This window comes from Panthera pardus, unplaced genomic scaffold (assembly GCF_024362965.1).
Source record: "Panthera pardus isolate Hobbes unplaced genomic scaffold, ASM2436296v1 HiC_scaffold_16, whole genome shotgun sequence".
Classification (NCBI taxonomy): Eukaryota; Metazoa; Chordata; class Mammalia; order Carnivora; family Felidae; genus Panthera; species Panthera pardus.
The window spans coordinates 73518132-73532900 of record NW_026526721.1 but is presented as its reverse complement, the minus strand read 5'-3'; the positions used below and the strand labels follow the sequence as shown (position 1 = coordinate 73532900).

General features: G+C 35.7%; 1 protein-coding gene across 1 annotated transcript in view; it reads right to left on the bottom strand.

The window, feature by feature from the left end:
* The window catches only part of ATP13A3 (ATPase 13A3), an 89282-nt gene that overhangs the window by 60285 nt on the left and 14228 nt on the right, over positions 1-14769 (bottom strand). Inside the window, exons 3-4 of the mRNA XM_019448797.2 lie at positions 2801-2899; positions 1209-1382 (exon numbers count right to left, since the gene is read on the bottom strand). Of these exons, the coding sequence (XP_019304342.1) occupies positions 1209-1382; positions 2801-2851 (225 nt within the window). The 5' untranslated portion in view covers positions 2852-2899. The remainder of the gene's footprint in view (positions 1-1208; positions 1383-2800; positions 2900-14769) is intronic.

The window sequence follows — 14769 nt, the reverse complement described above, 5'->3', positions numbered from 1 at the left end:
AACATTTATTTATTTTTGAGACAGAGAGAGACAGAGCATGAACAGCAGAGGGGCAGAGAGAGAGACACAGAATTGGAAACAGGCTCCAGGCTCTGAGCTGTCAGCACAAAGCCCGACGCGGGGCTCAAACTCACAGACCGTGAGATCATGACCTGAGCCGAAGTCGGATGCTTAACCGACCAAGCCACCCAGGCGCCCCATAGTTTTTAATATATTTTTAAATTCCCATTCTTTACATATTATTTACTCATCTCTAATTAAGAAAGCATCACTTCCTATGCTAAGTGAAATAAGCCATACAGAGAAAGACAGATACCATATGGTTTCACTCTTATGTGGATCCTGAGAAACATAACAGAAACCCATGGGGGAGGGGAAGGAAAAAAAAAAAAAAAAAAGAGGTTAGAGTGGGAGAGAGCCAAAGCATTAGAGACTGTTAAAAACTGAGAACAAACTGAGGGTTGATGGGGGGTGGGAGGGAGGGCAGGGTGGGTGATGGGTATTGAGGAGGGCACCTTTTGGGATGAGCACTGGGTGTTGTATGGAAACCAATTTGACAGTAAATTTCATATATTAAAAAATAAAAAAAAATAAAAAAAAATAAAAAAAAAAGAAAGCATCACTTCCTACTAAATGTTAAACCAGCTCATGAAGATGTATAAACTCCAACGTGAAGTGCTTTCCATTGCTCACCATTTTACCACATACTTCACTAATACAATATCCCCTGAAAGATCTTGAGTGATTTTTTAATGTACTCATCAACATACTGAGACTAGAAATTAAAGCCTCTGATGAAATGTTTCCAATCAAACAAAACAAAAACAAAAACAAACAAACAAAACCCTAGATGCAGCAACATCACATAGTAGAAAGGCAGCTGGCCTAGTGAATAACAGATCTGACATAGCCCTTAAACTGGCCGATGACCCTGACAGATAAGCATCTAATCTTAATCTCTCAGTGCATCAAGAACTACAAAAGAAAGGAGTACAAAAGGAAGGGGTTGGCATAATCATCTTTAAGATTCCTTCACATTCTAATCACTGTGGTAAAACTCATTTCTAACACAAATGCTTTTAGGATTAGTATTCCTGATTATATCCTAGCAGTGATGTTCTCCTCATACATTGTTTTGAAGGAAGTACACACAAAAGCGTTTATTTCACTCCTGAAATGATCAGCTACAAGTGAATACGTTGACTTACAGTAGTCCTCAGCAGCACCACTTCACAGTCTTTAATGGCAGCTCTAATACAGGTCGCCTTCACCCGCCATTCGGGCATCCAGTAGAGGAGGAGGAGGAGAAAGCCACCAGTGCAAACCACTCCTAGGGAAACTATGGCAAGCTTCCAGCGACACAAATTATAGCCATATATCTCCTGCAAGGATACAGTGATCACACAATTAAATATCACATGGTGTATGAGAAAAATGCCAAAGTTCTTTGTCTTCCAAATGTATGTTCGCTATTTTGTCACATAAAAGGTAGGGTTTTTTTTTTTTTTTTAATGCCTTATCTATTTTTGAGAGAGAAAGCTTGATGGAGGGACAGGCGGGGGGGGGGGGAGTGGGGGGTGGCGCAGAGAATCCAAAGCAGGCTCTGCGCTGACAGCAGCAAGCCTGAAGCGGGGCTCGAACTCATGAACCATGAGATCATGACCTGAGCCAAAGTTGGACACTCAACTGACTGAGCCATCCAGGCACCCTAAAAGGTAGGGTTTGTTTAAATAAACTTCTAATTTTGTAATAATTTTAGATTTGCAGAAGAGTTACAAAAACATTAAAAGTTCCTGTATACCCTCCATCTAGTTTCCCATTAACTTGATACATTTGTCAAAATCAAGAGATTGACACTGACCCGTTACAATTAACTAAAACTAGTCTCTAATTAGAATTTCACTAGTTTTTCCACTGTCTTATTTCTGTTCCAGGATATAAGCCATAATACCACACTGCATTTAGATACAGTAGGTTTTAACTTTATGTTTCTCCCAAATAATTAGCTAATTGTCTCAATACTGCTGTGACTGATCAATCTGACCTCCTGACCCAAATTATTTAAATTGTTCTAGTTTACTCCCCTCACCACCATAATTAACAAGGGCTGCCAAATTTAGCAAAAGAAAATGCAGAGGGCCTAGTTAAATTTAAATTTCAATAAAAAATTGATGAATTTTTTTGTTTGCCCTATGCAATATTTGGGACACGCTCATATGAAAAATTTATTCCTTAATTTATCTGAAATTCACATTTAACAGTGTCTTATTTTACCTGATAACCTAATCCCATCCCCCCCCCCCACACACACAAAGAGTTGAAAAGTGCTTTTTATTATTAAGCTGATTTTAAACCTTTTTTTTTTTTTTTTTTTTTTTTTTTTTTAAGTAGGCTCCATGCCCAATGTGGGGCTTGAACTCAGGACCCTAAGATCAAGAGTCATATGCTATACTAACTAAGCCAGCCAGGCACCCTAAGAGTGCCTTTTTTATAAATCAAAATTAGAAATCTTATATTTGGGATTATATACAAGTATTAGCTAATGTAGCTTCTTAAATTACTAAATAAAAAAAGCATACTTCTCTAGTATTAACAATCCACAAGTGAAACAGACATTATACTAAAACCAACAAATAGAGATGTTACATAATCCCAAGTCAAAAGCACATTCAGGATGAGGAAAGCAGGTTGATTTAGCATTGTTTTTTTTTTTCTTCTAACGTACTTTTCTACTTCCCTGGAATAATAAATTACAGATAAACTCTTCACACTTTACAAGTAAATTATAAAAATTGGTTACCATTTCATCTTCTTGACCTTGGTTGATAGTCTTCCTTTCTTCTTTGTCCATATCTACGGTGGTTTGAGAGGTCTTGTGCTTCAGAACAATTGAAGATAACTGAAGGAAAGGAAAACCAAATGTTGGGGATTCTGCTGTATCTTAAGCAGACTATATAACTTCATACTGTAAGATTTTTTGTCATGACACGTGTATCAAAGTTTAGCTGATATTTAAGTACTCACTAAAGTACTAGCTGGTTTTAATGACATTTTCAAAAGGGTGCTGGTCCTCGTGATACATATTATCACTAAACATGGCATATTTCATCAATTAACTTATACTAGCAACAGCCATGGCACAAAACAATTAAGTTCTAGAAGAAATCACTACAGAAACTTTCCATTCCCCAGACTCACAGCACTAATCTAGTTTAACCATCTTCAGCTAAAAGTACTTCACACCAACTCAATTTATTGCTTCAAGTATAGTGAAGACATAAAGCATCAGCAGTGAAACCAACCCCAACACCTCCCCAAGATTATTAATCCAACAAATATTTATTAAGCACCTATTAAATGAATGGTAATCCCTGGCCAAGAGTCAATTCCTCAGGCAGCTCTACCCCTATTGGAGATCACTCCCTCATTCTGAGTCCAAGTCCACTAGGCAACATTCTGATGATATGACTACTTATGATGCCTGTCTAGGAGAAAATTCATTGAGCTCACTGACAAATTTTTTCCCTGCATGGAGAAAGGATATTAATTTCAAATATCAGTCAGCCACACATTAAAGAGATGTGCAAAATGTAAAACAATGCCAGTTTTCTTGTGATCTTTGTTTCTGGAAAATAAATATTTTTCAGAAAAATGTTACTTAATATGAAATAAGCTTATTACTGTCATGTTTCATTAAGTTATTATTAAAGATATCAGTTTTAATTAACATGGTATCAGCAGACATAACTCACATAAACAGAAGCTCTTCAGAGTTATTAATTTTCAAAACTGTAAAAATATTTGAGACCAAATAGCCACTGCTTTAGACTAGGCTGAACCCTGGACAGCACGGTGGGAATATTACCTCTATTCCAGATGTCATTTCTCTACTCATCTATTCAATGTGTAAACACAGGCCTCACACATGACAAGCACTCAAAAAATACCTGAATATGATGTAAGGAAGATTTTGTGCTAAGATAGCAACAGCTATTTGATGTTTACATGATATGGATTAAACAGGAAAATTTAAAACAAATCCCATATGTAAAAATAAGAGTAATGAAATCTCTTGATTTATGTCATCAACAAAATGACCAATAAAAAATACTGATGCCTCCTGCACGAGCACTCAGAGTTTCTGTACTTTCTGCTAGCCCTGGAGATGGGGTCAGGGCTAACTAGAGTGGGATTTCTACAGAAATATAACACAGAACTTTTGGTTATAATATACCATTATATACACTATATATAATATATATAATATATACATAATATACTATATATTATGTATAAATTATGTTACATATATTAATGCTATATGTAACATATATAGGTGATAATATGTAATATACACAAAAAAGACTCTGCCATCTTGGAAATGAAGTCTTAGAGGTATCTGGCCCAACATCTCCAAAACAAGCCACATTATCATACAAAGCCCTGTGGGCAATTTAGTAACAATTTCTTCTCAGTCTAGGGTAGTGTTACAGCTTTGAAGCATACTACTGGAGTCATTCCACGATGGTAAGACTGATTCATCAATATGACTTGAGGTGGCAGTTATTCTTAAGGGCCATAACCTACTGCTAATAGACTACTGGGAGAATGAGCAAGCCCAACCTCTTTCCCTGCAGAAAAGATCAACTATTGTTACTGAATGCATAAGGCATAGTCCAATACTGCAGGGAACCCAGGGGGAGCCCACAGTCTCCCTGAGTTGGGGAGGCATCAAAGGCATCCCCTGAGGATGAGGCAGGTTTGCAGGGCAGATTATCAGTGAAGAGATCTGTACAGAGAAAGAACAATGTAAATCTGTAAGACAGTCCTCCTCAAGTCTTAAGCTGAGTACCGATCAGGTGTGAGGAAACTACTGGAGGCCAGGGAAAGCACCATCCAAAACAATTAAGAGTAAAAAATCATCAGGGTTCACACAGGGCTGAGAAGAGTGCCTGTTCCTCCCAACCACAGTGGAAAACCTCATTACTCACAAGGAATCAGGAAGAGTATTCAGAGGGGTGTTGCTTCAGCAGTGGGATCAAATTAGCCCTAAACTAAAAGCTATTCTGATCTTACCTAACAAAACTCTTAAGACCTAAAGGAATAAAGTGTTTCCAAATAATTTAACAGCTTCACAAAGTTCAAGGGATTTATAAGAATACAAAATATCTAGTCCCAATAAGTTACAATATTCGACATCCAGTTAAAACTTAACAGGTATGCAAAGAAAAAAATATAACCCATAATAAGAAAAATCAATCAGTAGAAAAAGACCAAGAACTGACACAAATAATAGAACTGGAAGACAAGAACAATAAGATGGCTACTGTAACTCTAGTCCATTATGTTCAAAAAGCAAAAGGAAAGATTGAACACATTAAGTAGAGACATGAAAGATATAAAAAAGAACCAAGCTGACTAGAAGATAGAAAGTAAAGTATCGGAGATGAAAAATTTACTAGATGGGATTAACAGATTAAATGCTGCAAAAGAAAAATCAATGAACCTGAAGACAAAGTAATAGAAATATCCAAAATGAAAAATGAACACAAAATAGAGAGAAAAAAGCACAAAACAACATCAGTAAGTTATGAGACAACTTCAAGCCCTAATACACATGTAAGGTAGGAGAGACCAAAAATATGTAATGATATAAGGGCAAAAATTTTTCCAAATTAGATGAAAAATTATAAGCCTACAGATCCAAAAGTCCAACTAATACTAAGCAAATAAACACTGAATAATTACAACAAGGCATGTCACTATCAAACTGCTCAAAAGCAGTGATTTAAAAAAATATATTAAAAGGAGCCAGAGGAAGAAGATCTGTTACATACAAAGAAAAATAGATAAGAATGACACAGATTTCTTACTAAAAATAATACAGGTGAGAACAACTAAGTAACATCTTGAAGTACTGAGAAAAAGAAACCATTTAGAGAATTCTATACCCAGCAAAAATATCTTCCAAAATCAAAGGTGAAATAAGACTTTTAGACACAAAACCTGAAAAAAAAAAGTTAAAGGAAGTCCTCAGGTAGAAAAGTGGAAATGGAAACGTGGATCTCCACGAAGGAATGAAAAGCATCAGACATGAGTTTAATCACTTGAAAGTAAACTGTAATAAGTTAGAGATGTATACTCTAAACTCTAAAGTAACCATTAAAATAAAAGAGTCTTAGGGTGCCTAGGTGGCTCAGTCAGTTGAGTGACTAACTTCGGCTCAGATCATGATCTCACAGTTCATGGGTTTCAGCCCTGAAATGGGCTCTGTGCTGACAGCTCAGAGCCTGGAGCCTGCTTTGGAATCTGTGTCCCCTCTCTCTCTGCCCTTCCCCTGCTCATGATCTGTGTCTGTCTCTCAAAAATAAATAAACGTTAAAAAAATGTTTTTAATAAATATGGGGCGCCTGGGTGGCTCAGTCAGTTAAGCATCCGACTTGGGCTCAGGTCATGATTTCATGGCTCATGAGTTCAAGCCTCATATCAGGCTCTGCACTGACAACTCAGAGCTTGGAGCCTGCTTCGGATTCTGTGCCTCCCTCGCTCTCTGCCCCTCCCCCACTCACACTCTGTCTCTCTCTCCCTCAAGAATAAACGTAAAAAAAAAAAAAATTTTAATAAATGAGTCACAAGTAAAAAAAATCAAGAGGTTATTAAGTGGAACCATAAAAAATACTCAACTGATGTAACAGAAAAAGAAAAGGAGGAAAATGGAAACAAGAGGAGAGACAAATAAAAAACAAACAGCAAGATGGTTGATTTAAACCTAACTATATTGGGGCGGCTGGGTGGCTCAGTCAGTTAAGTATCCAACTCTTGATTTTGGCTTAAGTCATGATCTCACACAGTTGTGAGATGGAGCCCTACATGGGGCTCTATGCTGGGTGTAGAGCCTACTTGAGATTCTCTCTCTCCCTCTGCCCCTCCCCTGCTTGTGTGTACGTACTCTCTCTCTAAAAGTTAAAAAAAAGGAGGGGGGGGCGTGCCTGGGTGGCTGAGTCAGGTAAGCATCCGACTTCAGCTTAGGTCACGCGTTTGAACCCCACACTGAGCTCTGTGCTGACAGCTCAGAGCCTGGAGCCTGCTTGGGATTCTGTTTCTCCTTCTCTCTCTGTTCATCTTTCTCTCTCTCTCTCTCTCTCTCTCTCTCAAAAATAAAGGTTAAAAAAAATTTTAATAAATAAATTTTAAAAATTGGGGTGCCTGGGTGGCTCAGTTGGTTGAGCACCTGACTCCTGATTTTGGCTCAGGTCATGATCCCAGGGTTACGGGATTGAGCCTCCCATCAGGCTCCACGATGAGCATGGAGCCTGCCTAAGATTCTCTCTCCCTCCCTCTGTCCCTCTCCCAACTCACACATGTTCTCTCTCTAAAATAAAAAAATTAAAAAATTTGAACAATGGCAGGGTACCTGGATGACTTAGTTGGTTAAGTGTCCAACTCTTGATTTCGGCTCAGGTTATGATCTCACAGTTGATGAGACTGAGCCCCAAGTCGGGCTCTGCACTAACAGCACGGAGCCTGCTTAAGATTCTCTGTTCCTCTCTTTCTGCCTCTCCCCCATTCATTCTCTCCCTCTCTCTCTCACTCAAAATAAACATTAAAAAAATGATAAACCTAACAATATCAATAGTCACATTAAATATAAATGGTCTAAACAACAATTAAAAGATGGAGATTACGGTTTTATGTTTTAAAAGCAAGGCCATAAGCAAGTATATGTTGCCTAAAAGAAATGCAACCTAAATATAAAGGCATAGTAGACTAAAAGTTAAACTATACCCTGCAAGCACTATTCAAATTAAAGCTGGAATAAGTGTATTAATATCAAAGTAGATCTCAAAGCAAGGAATATTACCAAGGATAAAGTCATTTTGTAATGACAAAGGGGTCAACTGATTAACATAAAACAGTAATCCTAAACATGTATACATTTAACAGATCCTCAAAATACACAACGGACTTAGAAGATCCGAATAACACTATCAATCAAATTGGTCCCAACTGATATTTACAGAACACTCTACTCCGCTGCAAAGTATACATTCTTTGAACATGTGCACAGAACATTTACCAAGAAAGACCATATTCCAAGACATAAATTCAAGTCATACAAAATAAATTCTTTAAAAAAATTATATTAAATTAGAAACCAAAAGAGAAAGATAAGTAGAGAAAAAAATCCATGAGGCAGAAATCAATAGGGAAAATATGAAATATCCTGAACAAAAATGAAGATATATCAAAATTTGTGGGATGCAGCTAAAAGAGTATTTAGAAATTATTTATAGCACTAAATTTCAAATTCTGAAAAGAAAGCCCTAAAATCATGACCTCATGTCTACCTTTAGAAAGCAGACAAAGAACAGGGTGCCTGGGTGGCTCAATTGGTTGGTTAAGCATCTGACTCAGGTCATGATCTCACAGTTTATGAGTTTGAGCCCCGTGTCAAGCTCTGTGCTGAGAGCTCTCTTTCTCTCTCTCTCCCTCTCTCTGTCTCTCGAATATAAATAAACATTAAAAAAGAAGAAGAAGAAGAAGAAAGTAGAAAAAGAACAGCAAATTACACCCACAGTAAGCACTGAAGGGAAATTAATAAAACTGATAGTAGAAATCAATGAAATTGATCATTTTTCTAGTTGGACTCAAAGGGGTAAGGAGGAAGACACAAATTACCAATTTTAGGAATAAGGAGCCATCACTATAGATTCTGCAAATATCAGAAAGATAATCAAGGAACTTAATGAACAACTTTACACCAATATATCAACTTTTCTGCAGGTTTGAACTCACTTCCAAATTTAAAAAAAGTAAAAATTAAAAAACATATACTTATTCATCAGGGGATCGCATGAGTTAGTAATTGCTACAGCTGAGTTAAAAGCTGCATAACAGGTACATGAGAGTTCATTATCCTAATCTTCCTACTTTTTTAGTGTGTAGAAAATGTAATAGAAAGTGTTTTTAAATAAATAATATAAAAGGCACTCATCTGAAGCTTTTAGAAAGAAAAAAAATTTCAGAAGATATTCATTCCTGGAACCAAAGGCCATAAACCTTGAGAACTCTATTTCTATAAATCTCAAATCCACTGACCCGACCAATCAAGTACCAGGCATTATCCATAGTCTCTTACTGCTAAGTTTTGACTCTCACTCTTCTTCATTTTTGTCTTTTATCCATTGCCTAGAAATACAGATGTACTTCCCCACTTTTTGAAATCCTAATTTTTCAATGTAGAATGTATTAGCAGATGCATAAGCATGCTTTTATAATTTTAGAAAAATTATCATTAATATTCAATGTTTTCATTAACTTCACGTACTAACAACTACTCAAAATCTTTTCCCCAAATGGATCTTGACAGACTTCACCTCAGTCTAACTCAGCTACATCATCTCATCTTCATACGTTGCCTATAACAATCTAGTTTTCATAATCATCTAAAAATACAATTCTTAACCATTGTATCTCATTATTCTTTTTTATAACTGTTATTGTTCTAAAATTTAGCTTACTTCTTAAGGCAAAATTCTTAAGTCTTACCAATTTTACTGAAGTTGATATTAAAAATAATTTAATTTAAATAAAAAGTTAACCATCAATTATTATTCTCTTTAAACATACTATACCCACATAGGAAATTATCAAGACTTCACCAAGACTTTCATATAAACTTTTAATAAAATCCAGTGAGAAAATTGCAGCAGCTTACATTTAAAACATATACATATTATAAATGTATATTTCCATTTTAAAAACAGGTACATAATACAAAGCCTCTAACATTTCTTTGACTCCATGAAAATAAAAATCTATAAATATACTTTAAATTATATTGCTTACAAGGATGACAATATATATTAAATACTATTCTACCATATATCTAATTAGAACATTTGAAGCATTAATACCAAACTTCTAAAATCCATTTAACTTACAGAATATAACTTTGGTAGTTTGCAAGAGTGCATACATGGTTTTTAATCAGGTCAATTTTTAGATTACAGAAAACAAATTAAAGAAATTTTTCTTACCAAAAGCACTATATCATTATTCTTCCCAATTGCTGTATCAGCAGCACTTTCAAAATCTGGCTATTAATAATGAAAATAAAATTAAGCATAAAAATCCATTCAGGTGAGAATTTTCTGCCAAATATTGTTTTGATTCTTTCTGTACTGTTTTCAAGATGACTAAGATATTAAAATTTAGGGTTTTTATATTCAGGGACTTTAAATGGACTTTCGGAAGATACACCCTTCTGCCATCTAACTGCCACTGGTAAAGCTCCTCTTGAATTAAGTCATATCTAGCTAGCACATTGAATTCCCAATTCCACAGTGCATGCCTCAGCCTTGATGTTATCTAAATAGCAAGGAGCTTATAGGCTATTGTGCTTAACCAAACCCTTCCTTGCATTTACAATGAACTTGATTTTTTGTGAGTAAAAAGAGCAGCACAGGAAAAAGTGAAGCTATCAGGAATAAATCTCACTAAATCAAATGCTAGTTCTTGTAAGTTTACTGATTTTTTTCACATTATATAATTACTAAGAACCATCTGAAGTATAATACTCTAGGATAAGAGTCATATCTCATTTCCTAAAACAAGAGGGGTTGGCCTTAACTGGCATAGAAATCCCCGAACCTCTAAGCCATCTTTGCTTCAAACCTGAATTTATTAGTTGGAACAAAAGTTTTATAATAGTATGTGTGGAGGGTTTGAAGGATATTCCATAGATGTCCCCAGAATTATTAAGTATATAATTTCACAAAGTGACTTAGAAAGTGACCTGTAACGAGTAAAACTTCAAGTGAAGCAATTTTGAAGAACACATTTTTAAATTTCTACTTCAGTATTTGCCAAGTTCAGAGAGATGGAAGTAAAAAAACTAAAGTTAAAAATGTATTATTACTCAAAATTCACAAAACTGAATTACTCTAAAAGAAATGCTTACATAACATTTTTTATAAGTTTGTAACATACACTCTGCAGTTTTAAAAATTAAAAACTGCACTAAGACTAAGACTCAAAAGGGTCACCTTGCATTGTTGAAAGAATGAATCATCCTATTGGCTTTGTACTTATAGGTATTTTTTTTTTTTCTGAGACTTAAACATACCTACCCATGTTAAATAAAAATTTGATAAACCCATCTTGAAGGCCCACTCAGCAAAAGGTGTTTTAAAGATCCTGAAGTAAAAACAGTTCAGTCAGCACTCTGAATATTATTTCACTGTCAAATCCATAGCATCCACGGCAACTAAGATAACCTTCTGAAACTCAAAAGCAGCTCTCCCTTTACATTTGAAATAAAAAGAGCCTTAATACATATAAGCCCTTACTTTACTCCATTTTAATAGCTACACAAATGTTTGTGTAAAAAGATTTTTTTAAACTCAATCTCCGAACTACAGGAACCAAATTGCCACAACTCTCTATGAGGGCAAAACCTAACACTTCAAGTCAGCTCTCAACAATAAGAATGACATAATATAATTTAATGAATACGTGGAAATTTTACAAGGATACCAGCTACATTTTAACAAAGCTCTGCTGAACACCCGTTTTATCACTTCCCATCTTGAACTTTCTCTTATAATACATGCTTTTGTTTCTGTGTTTAGGCTCAAGAAAGACCATTGTGTCCAGAACACACCAAACCAAGACTGTATTTACATTTGTCAAGTGCAGTCTTTGTATAATTATATTTTTTGTACGCTACAAAACAATGTGATAGCTAAAACAAAATAAGTTATAATTACGAAAAATAAGGGAATTATCTGCCTTCGGGTTAATATTAGGAACATGAAGAGTTACAGCTTAGCCCACACTACAGCATACCTATGTATGTTTTTATCACTTTCATTAAATACATTAAATCAACCCTTTTATTCGTAGAAATTCCATGTGGTAAGAGTCATCATTAGATAAAATAGTGGCTTTGAGTATTGGTCAACTGCAAAACACTTATTTAGTAAAAATGGGGAAAAGTAGCTTTGGACTGACAATTGATATTTATGCTTTAACTTTTGCTTTGTAAAAAATGGAAATGTGTAAAAATTCTTTTACATACAACATAATAAAGAGCTTACATTTTTTAAATGTCTACTTATATGAGAGGTTTTTTTTTTAATTTATTCAAGCTGCTTTGATCTTAAAACTTTCAAACCTCCCTTTAAATCTTCACGTATGTGACTTTTCAAAGCTTCACATTTGAGGACTGAGATTTACAAAAGTGTTATAATTGCTAGACTGATTTCAAAATCTTACCATCTATTAGGAAAAATGCTGCAGCAGGCAATAGTAAATAATAGACAAGATCACTGCAATAAGACCAGTCCTACAGAGTGAATATTTAAAATAGGCAGAATCAGTAGGCCTAGAAAGAAAACTGGCATCTACCCCTAACCAAATAGATCGATAAATTGGACACAGTGGCCACCAGTGGTGATACTGTATTGCAGGGTGAGCGAGTGGGAGAGACTTCGGTGCTTTTTTAATGCTTTTACCATCTAAATAGTTAAAGAAAGGAAAGAAGGAAGGCTGAGCATATGTACAAAGTTCTAATTCTCCAATGCATGGCCACCCTTGGGTGTGAAACTTGTAGAAACCTGCAAAGCACTTCACGGTGCTCTACCAAACCATTCTCCAGATTTTCTGGATCTCTCTTCATCAGGTTTTTTACCCCAGGAAAGAAAAGTAGTCATTTTGAAGGCCCCCTTAACAAGTACATTTCTAGGAAGCTAGGGTTGCTTGTATTTATTTTGATGTCCCCTCCACAATTTGGCTCCACTGAGGCAAAGTAGTAGCCAGTGACACAACATAAACAGCAGCAAATCCTAAATTATTTAATCAAATTAGTCCATCTACAAGCATTAAGTAACCATATATGCCATGTTCATTATTATACTAGGAATTGTAGGAGATATACAACTTTACCCCCTCCCCCCAAAAAAGACAATTAATTCAACGTGAACTATTTTGCAAGTTCCTTCACCTGTCTTGGTTTCAACTTCCCCACTGAAATGAAGCAGTTGTAATAATCCGAACAATACATTCCAACCATGAAAGCTTTGACCTACACGAGTATTGCCTCCATACGCATCTTGCTGTTGCACTCTTTCACCACTAGGTGATGTTCCGACATTGATAAGGAAAGAGGCTGACAGTTTTCACTAGCCTTAATAGAGAAGCTGCTGATCAAAAGTGATTATGAAAAGTTGTAAGATTTTTTTTTTTAGTGCCACTGGAAATACTGACCTGGGAAAGCAGAGTTTTCTATAGATATATAACTTCTGTCTCATGTGTCTCCATGAAAAAATAAGACATAAAACAAATGATAATGGTGGTGAAGGGAAAAGAAGGCAGGTGTATTATTACTGCCTTTACAAAGATGACTCCCGAATTCACAATTGTCTGAAACCAGAATTTAGGGATCTTACAATGTTATGGAGTAAGGGAAGGGACTACAGTAACAATTAAAAAGTACACGGGGGCGCCTGGGTGGCTCAGTCGGTTAAGCGTCCGACTTCGGCTCAGGGTCACCATCTGGCGGTATGTGAGTTCGAGCCCCGCGTCGGGCTCTGTGCTGACTGCTCAGAGCCTGGAGTCTGTTTCAGATTCTGTCTCCCTCTCTCTCTGACCCTCCCCCGTTCATGCTCTGTCTCTCTCTGTCTCAAAAATAAATAACTGTTAAAAAAAATTTTTTTTAAAAAGTACACAAACCTATTAGAGAACAAGGTGAGGTAAAGCATATAATTATGCGGTAAAACACTACTTGCCCGTTAAACTGGCTAAATAAATAAAAACAAGGAGCACCCTATGGACTGCTGTTAAGAGTGAATCTGTACTACTGTTTTGGAAAACCAAGAGTACATCAGAATTTAATATTCCCACACTTGGATCCACCAATCTCAATTAGAAATCCATGTCACATGTACAAGTACATATACCTACATGTTACCATTAACAGTTTCTTCAAACTCAGGAAATAGAGTATATGAGTTTTGTGCTTTAGGGGTACTTACAAGCAGAAAAACCTAACTGAAACAAGTATTCTAAAACAAGCACTAAAGAACTTGTTTGGTATTTAATACAATACAAATTGACAAATCTAGAGTTCCAATTACAGTTTGTACACACTAAGTGAGCCTAACTGCCCAAACTAAAAGTTACATTTTTAAATTCAGAGGTAAGATAAGGTCTTTAGTTAAGTAATATATGAATGTTTCTTCCATTTTAATGTAAATTAGTGATTATTTCTTCTAAAATGTAATGCTATTGATCCAAATCCCTAAAAACTTGCATGACATTTCAATCAGCAATGTGAACTTAAAATTTAAACATTCATTCTTTAAAATCTAAACACTGAGGGGCACCTGGCTGACTCAGTCAGTAGAGCATGTGGTTCTCGATCTTGGGGTCATAAGTTCAAGTCCCACACTGGGTGTAGAGCTTACCTTAAAAAATAGTAATAATAAAATAAAATTTAAACATTCCTTAACTCTAAGACTCATATTATCTACATTTTTGCACAAAAGCCAACATGTAGCTTAGATAAAACCTTATAGTTGCTATTGGCAGGTAACCATCATTACGCAGTGGTCACTGCATGTACTACTTGAAGTGGGTCTCAACTTTCCATAGTACTATGTCCTTTCAGCTGAGCAAAAGTACATTGATGGTAGTACAGCACTGAGTTTAAACTGTTGACTGAACCTATTCAAAACGATTACATTGTACCTGCACAATGAAACAAAA